General features: G+C 63.5%; 1 protein-coding gene across 1 annotated transcript in view; it reads left to right on the forward strand.

Moving 5' to 3' along the window:
- Positions 1-2,630: 2,630 nt before the first annotated feature.
- Positions 2,631-6,921, forward strand: part of USP2 (ubiquitin specific peptidase 2) — a 10,196-nt gene continuing 5,905 nt past the window's right edge. The window contains exon 1 of the mRNA XM_009882459.1: positions 2,631-3,359. Within this exon, the coding sequence (XP_009880761.1) occupies positions 2,631-3,359 (729 nt within the window). The remainder of the gene's footprint in view (positions 3,360-6,921) is intronic.

Genomic DNA, 6,921 nt, shown 5'->3' on the forward strand with positions numbered 1-6,921 from the left:
GCGGGCAGCTCGCCCGGGGGGCAGAGGCTCCCTGAGCATACCCACGGGGAGCTGCTGCTGGTGCCGGCGGTGGCACGGCACAGTGGGAGGGCACGGGCAATGCTGGCAGTGGGCGATGGCATGGGGCTGTCGCGGCACTGAGGAGCCTGTCCTGGGCCTGGATCTTCTCTGCTGGCTAGGGGGATGGGGAGCAGGGGCAGCCCAGAGAGGGTCCCTGTGCCAGGATGCTCCGTGTCCCAGCAAGGCTGGCAGCCAGGCATGGGGTCTCTGGGAGCCGAGGGGATCCATTGCTCTTGCTCTGGCACCCATGGGAGGTGCCAGTCCCTTGGCCAGGGTCCCATGTCCCTCCAAGCAAAATTCCCCACTGTGCATATCGCATCCCGGCTGGCAGAACCACTCCTGGGCCCTTCCAGTACTGGCAAGGGCAGCCACAGCCTGGCCAGGAAGATCCAGGTGTTTCGTAGAGTCCTGGCCTGGGAGCAGATTATTCACCCCTCAGCCTCCGTTCCCAAACAGGTCTGTGTGCTCCACCTTGCTCTTGCTTGTAAATAGTTTCCTCTCCACTGTGGGATGGTTGTTCCCTGGGCAATAACAACAGCAACCAGGATGCAGCCAGCTGGCTGGAAAGCCAGGCTGCCCACCAGGAGGCCATGGTGGCTGGATGGTGCTTCTCACCACCATCTCCTAAAAGCAGTCCTGGGGCATTTCCACACCGGGCTTAGATGGGCAGGGGTGGCTGGGGGAGCTGACACAGCAGCCACATCACCCCCTGCCCCAGGGTCTTTGGAGCCACGGGGTCTCATCCCCGCGATGCACGGCACCCTCCTATCACTCCCGTTTCACAGGGATCGCTTTCGGCTGCCTGCCATGGAAAATGCAGGGCACGTGTGCTGGGGCCGTGGCAGGGAGGCTCCGGGTGGCTCCTGTCCCCGGGGTGACATTTGCAGAGGGGTGCTGCTGGCTCCCCCGGGCAGGGGGTCCCACTAGGGGAGGGCATGTCCGGTGGCTCCTCTTGCCGGCAATCCAGTGCCCGTGCCCAATCCTGGATGCGCCCTGTGTGCTGCCGGGGCTGTGTGGGGGCCGGGCCAGGCACCGTCTCCGTCACCTCCCGGTTTGGAGCTGGGCCAGAGCCCGCCCTGGCCGTGCTGGGAAAAGCCTCTGAATCAGGGTCATCTCCCGGGTGACTGGAGACTCTCAGAGCCACATGAGCCACTGTCCTGCCAGGGAAGGGACACCAGGTACCCAGGGAGCTGAGTGCCAGCAACACCAGGAGAGGAGGTTGGGGTCCTGGTCACCATGGTGCCTGCCGCAGCCCCCAGGACAGGTAGGGGACCAGCCATCACTCCACCAGTACGTGTGCTGAGAGCAAACTTTCCTCTCGCTCCGGACAGCCTGTGTTTGCTGGTGCTGAAGGCTGCTGACTGCCATGCTGCCCTGTCCCAGCTCTGCGCTGGCTCCGTTGTGCTCTGGGCACCTCTGTCCCTGTCCCCTTCTCCTGCCCTCTGTGGGTGTCATGGGGCAGAAGCCACCAGCTCCCTGTGGGGACCAAGTGCTGGGCTGTCCACCCAGCCCTACAGGCTGGCTCTGCCCGGCTGGTGGGGGCACAGCAGCAGCATCACTGGGAGGCTCCCTGTGGGGACCAAGTGCTGGGCTGTCCCCACCCAGCCACAGGCTGGCTCTGCCCGGCTGGTGGGGGCACAGCAGCGGCCTCACTGGGAGGACTCACGCCGGCTTGAATTACTGATGGGAGGCTAGCAGGGCACAGCTGCAGCAGAGGAACGGGCACGCTGCTTGGGTGCCATACCCCTGCAATGAGGGGACCCCTTGCTGTTCCCCAAGGACCCCCACATGCCCAAGTTCGACCAAGGTGGTCGTAGCTGCACTGGGGTCTTCACCCACCGCCTGGTGCCAGGCACCAAGTGGGGAGCAGGGATGGACAGCAAGGACTCCTGCGTTGATTCCTGACCTTGCCTCAGTTTCCCTCTCAGCCAAATGGGGTGTGTTACAGCAGCGAGCTGGAAATGCCAGCCCCCTGCCAAGCCCCAGCGCTGGCTCTGAATAACCAGGTGAAGGTGCTGGGCTGGCTGGATCAGTCCATCCCATCTGCCTGCCTCAGCCAGAGTGGAGCCTAAGCATCATGACAGTCACCAGGCAACTGCCTCCCATCTGGAGGAGGCAATAGGGACAGCCCTCCAGCCTCAAGAATGGGACAGCCACAGGATGGTGTGGCAGAGGTGATCACTGTGGTCCCTTGGCTTTGGTGACCGTGGGTGCTGGGATGTTGGGTGCCTCTGGCTGTGCCCTGGGGCTCCCTTCTATGGTACAAGGTGCCCAAAGGCACACGGGTGGCAGTGCCAGCTGGGCCCTGCTGTCCCAAACTCTCCAGGAGGGCTGGCAGGAGGCAGGAGCCATGGCCACACTGCACTCCACAGCCCTCCTGCACCCCCCACCCCCTGGGCTCCAGCCGTTGCCTGCCGGAGCCCCAGGCAAGGCGGGAGCCAGCAAGCTACTGGGTGAGTGCTGGTGGTGGGCACCCCATTATGCTGACCACGGCCTGTAGAAACTGACCCCTGGGCTTTTCTCTTGCAGTCGATGCCTCCAGGAGAGCCCACTGAGACCCAGCCTCCAGCATGTCCCAGCTCTCCTCCACCCTGAAGCGGTACGTTGACTCGTCCCGCTATGCTGAGACCACCTACAGCAAAGTGCCCAGCGGCTACAGCTCCTACACCTCCTATGGATCCACCTTAACCACATCTTATGCAGACAGCGACAAAATTGGCTTCAAAAGCAGCTACCTGCCCTCCCCCCGGTACCACCACACGGGGCTGTCCCCAACCAGTGGCTATGACAGCAGCCGGCTGCCCCTGTACTCCGACTCCAGCATCCGCCTGAGCCCCACGTACATCCGCACCCAGCCCCGGTCACTCCACGGAGGGCTGAGTGGGAGTGCATACTACACCTTCACGGGGGCCCCCAGCAGCCCCCCAAGCTACCTGTCCACCACAGCACCTCTCAGCCGTCGCAAATCTATCAGCCACTCGGACCTGGCACGGGAGTTTTCGGGGCTGCACACCTCAGACAGCGCCTACACACCCACCCCTGGCCCCCTCAGCACCCGGGGCCGCCAGGAGCTCGGTGCCCTGCAAGGTCTCTACCAGGCTGCTGCACACTCTGACTACGTCCGCGGCTACCTGGACAGCTACGGGAGGAAAAGTAGCCATGGCAGCCTCCCCATGGGCTCCCTCAGCCCTTCACACGCCACTCTCGGCTCTGCCCTGCCACCATCGGGCACCCGCTGTGCCAGCCATCCCTGCGAGAGGAATGACAGCTACTGCGACGTGCCCGCCCGGGACCCCACGGTACGTGGTGCCTGCTGGGGGCGGGGGACAAAGCTGGGCTGCAGCGGGGTATGTAGTCCATGCCCACTTGTGCTGAGCCGGGGAGCCCACGGCACTTTGCGGTCTCTCACTGGGAATCTTGGTGCGTTGCTCCGTGCCTCAGTTTCTGCATCCGTGCCAGGCAGGGCCGCCACTGACCCTCTGAGCTGCCCTTGCTGGTGCAGCTTGCTGGGCAGGCAGGCGGGTGTCCTCTGAGGGGCTGTGCACAGCTGGGAGCACAGGTCACAGGGGTCCCCATGGGTGCCTTGCAGCTAAGGGTGCCCGTGTGCTGGCAGGAGTGTGTGCGCTGCACCTTTCTGCACGTGTGCCTGACAGCGGGTGATGTCACACGCAGGCAAACTCACACTCCTGTGCGTGCAAACCTGCATGGGTGCACACCGTGCACCGTGTCCCCGCATCTGTGGGACTGTGCCCGCACCCCCTGCCCTCTGCTCCCTCCCGGCCCTAACCCAGTGCAGCGCTGAAGGGGGTTTCCTGCTGCCTCGTCCCAACTAGAGAAGGTGACATGACTGGGCTGGGCGCTCACCCTGCTGGAGACACCCAGCTGGGAAGGCTGGTTTGGCTGGTGCTGGCTCTGGCATGGTGATTCGGTGCCCAGCTGCCAGTCAGGTTTTTTGCTGGTGCCTTGTGATGCCTGATCCCTGGCACAGTCTGTTACTGCCATCTTGGGGCCCTGTGCCCCAGACCCCAGCATGGGCCGTGGGAAGCAGCAGTTTCTCCATGGCAGCAGCTGCTCTGTACAGCATCACACGTGGTGGTAGGCACTCGGTGCCCCAGGTATCGATCGGTGCTGCACCATCCCCAGAGCCTCAGCCTGGGCCGGGAGCAGGCATCACAAACGCAGCCCAGCTCGGGCGTGCAGGAGAGCAGCCTGGTAATTTTCCATTCAGGTTTCCTTCCAAGATCTGGTCAGGCTCTGCCCGCGTCCTCTCCCCGTTCTTTCCAGTCAGCCTTCCTTCACCCATGGTGGAGGCTGGTCTGACCTAGCACAGGGTCTGACCTCCTCTTTGCTTCCCTGCAGCTCTGTCCCACCGCAGTCTGCTAAACTGGGTAAATAAGGGCTGGGGGGTTCTTTTCTGCTTCCCTGAGAGCAGCAAAGGAAGAAAAAATTTTCAGCCACTGCCCCCACATCCCTCTCTCTGCATGCGAACACAGCCGGGGGCTTTCCAGCCAGGGCTGATGGGTGGCAAAGGTGAACAGGGCTTCGCAGCTGGCACAGGGTGCTGAGGCGGGCACCCGTGCCGGAGCAGGCAGGGAGGCTGGATCGGTGACACTGGCTTAGGTTTCCTTGGTGCTCTGATGGGCACACCTGCTATTTTCCACTCCTGTGCTTTTTCTCCTCCCTTTCCCAAGCCGGGAAGCAAATGTACCGATCGTAAAACAGACTTGGGTGCCGGCGGTCGTGCCAGATGCAGGAAAAAAGAGCATGTTGCAGCCCCGGCGCTGCCATCGGTTCTGCCCCATTACCCAGCCCCGAGGGCAGTGCCACAAGCACCCGCTCCTGCCAGAGCCAGGGCATGGCGGGGCTGGCTCTGTGCCTCCTCCCATCCCTTCTTCGCCATACGCCTCCTGCCTCTGCACCACACAAACCACCATCCAGAGGAGTTTGCAGCCAGGAGGCAAGGGTGCCCACATTTGTTCCTACCCACACCATCACTTTGCGCCTCAGTTTACCGTCCCGCAGGGCAAAGAGAGGCACGTGCAGCTGCAGCGAGTGGCGAGGGCAGGCTGGCGGGGGGCAGGACCGGAGCTGTGCCGCCCCATTAACCACCCTGCGTGAACATAGGGTCAGAAGGCCAGAGCCACCCACAAAATCGCCAGCAGCTCTCCACAGTCCCATCCTGAACAGCTGACGTCTCTGGCCTGCAGCCAGTCCCGGCCCTGCCTGCCTTCGCGGTGCCAACCGGGCCTGTGGCAACCTCTGCCCGTGGCAGAAGGTCACCACTGCAGAGGGGATGGCTGAGGGCACAGAGCTGGCTCTGAGACATGCCATCCCGCTGGAGCTCCCCTTTCCTCTCCTGCTCCAGCCTTGCCCTGAGAGCCTGCGGGCCGCTCTGGCTAGAGGAGAATTTGGTCCTTGGCCCGGGGCGCCTGATGTCACCAGGGCATGAGGTTCGGCACAGGATGTAGCTGAACGCCATCCCTCTTGCCATGGAACCAGCTCTGCCGGCACAGTGCATCCCCAGGGAGAGTGCTGCACCAGCCCCCTGCACAGCGCTTGGGGCAGGCTGCGCACCGGGGAGTATCCTGCCCCCAGGCCACCCACCGGGCTGCAGGGCAGGGTGGCGGGAGCCCTGGCATGCATGTGCATCACTGGTACAGCAGTACACGCACTGGGGAGCTGTGCCATGGCCCCAGGGCCCAGGATGCGACCTGCAGGGGCTGCAAGAGCGTGTTGCAGGGCACCCACGCCATCTGCACGAGGCCGGTGGGGTGTGCATCCCTGTGTGCATGCTGTGTCCCTGTGTGTGTATGGTGTACACACCGCGGGGTGTGTATATATATACACATGCGCGCGCACACGCAAGCAGGGATTACGACAAGCATCCTGTTGTGATGCAAAAAGCCCTGGCCCTGCAGATGAATAACGCTGCAAGATGCCTCCTCAGATATTTTTGCTGGTGCCAAAAATAGTCTCCCTCCCTCCCCCTCCCCGAGTCGGCCCCTCCGAGCTGTGCCGAGCTCATGCCGCGGGCAGGGAAGGCTGCATCTGCAGCAATTAGGAATCAAACAGCAGCCACTGGCTCTGGTTGGAGGTGTATTGGTGGGGGCTGGCGTGGGAGGAAAGCAGCCTCTGCTTGGTGCCTCCAGCCCCCTCGGTGAGGCTGGAGGCTCTGGCTGTCCTCGGAGCAGCCTGACTGCACTCCCTGCCTCTGTCACCCATGGAAATTTCCCTGAGCGGGCGGGTGAGACACCTGGGCACGCACAGCAGTCGCAAGCATCCTCCGCTCACCCTGCTGCGGTCAGAGGGGTGAAGCAGAGGAAGACGCAGGACTGGGACGCAGGACACCTGGGCTCCCTGCCAGCCTCCGCGTCTGCCCTTGCTGTAGGAGAAGAGCCAAAGCCCTGCCTGCTTCGTGCCTCAGTTTACCCAGCACTCAGAGGGGAGGCACCAGATGGGGTCTTTGCTCCCCATAGGACTTGGGGGGAGTTTTTCCCCAGCGAAGGAAGCAAGGCACTGAAATGCCCTCTGAGCTTGGTGATATGCATCCCCCAAAGAGGGGGGTATGCGCTGCCTGCTGTTGCTCAGTTCCCCCAAAACAGCACTGCCTGTGAGCCTGGCACTGGCCCTGCAAGGAAGGCACATGCCCGGGAGCCCCACAGCCCTCTCAGACAGCCCTCAGCCCTTGTCTGGCTTCAGGCACCCCCTGCACCCACATGCTGCGGGGCTGCCCCCGTTTTACCCAGCTAATTTTGGCGAGTGACCCCCCGCCAGGGCAGACCCGCTCTCTGCCCAGCGCCCGCCCAGCTCTCGGGCCAGCACCGTGCCGGCAGACCCGGGGGGGACGGGCCCCTCAGCCCC

Source organism: Charadrius vociferus, unplaced genomic scaffold (genome assembly GCF_000708025.1).
Source record: "Charadrius vociferus isolate BGI_N301 unplaced genomic scaffold, ASM70802v2 scaffold1413, whole genome shotgun sequence".
Classification (NCBI taxonomy): Eukaryota; Metazoa; Chordata; class Aves; order Charadriiformes; family Charadriidae; genus Charadrius; species Charadrius vociferus.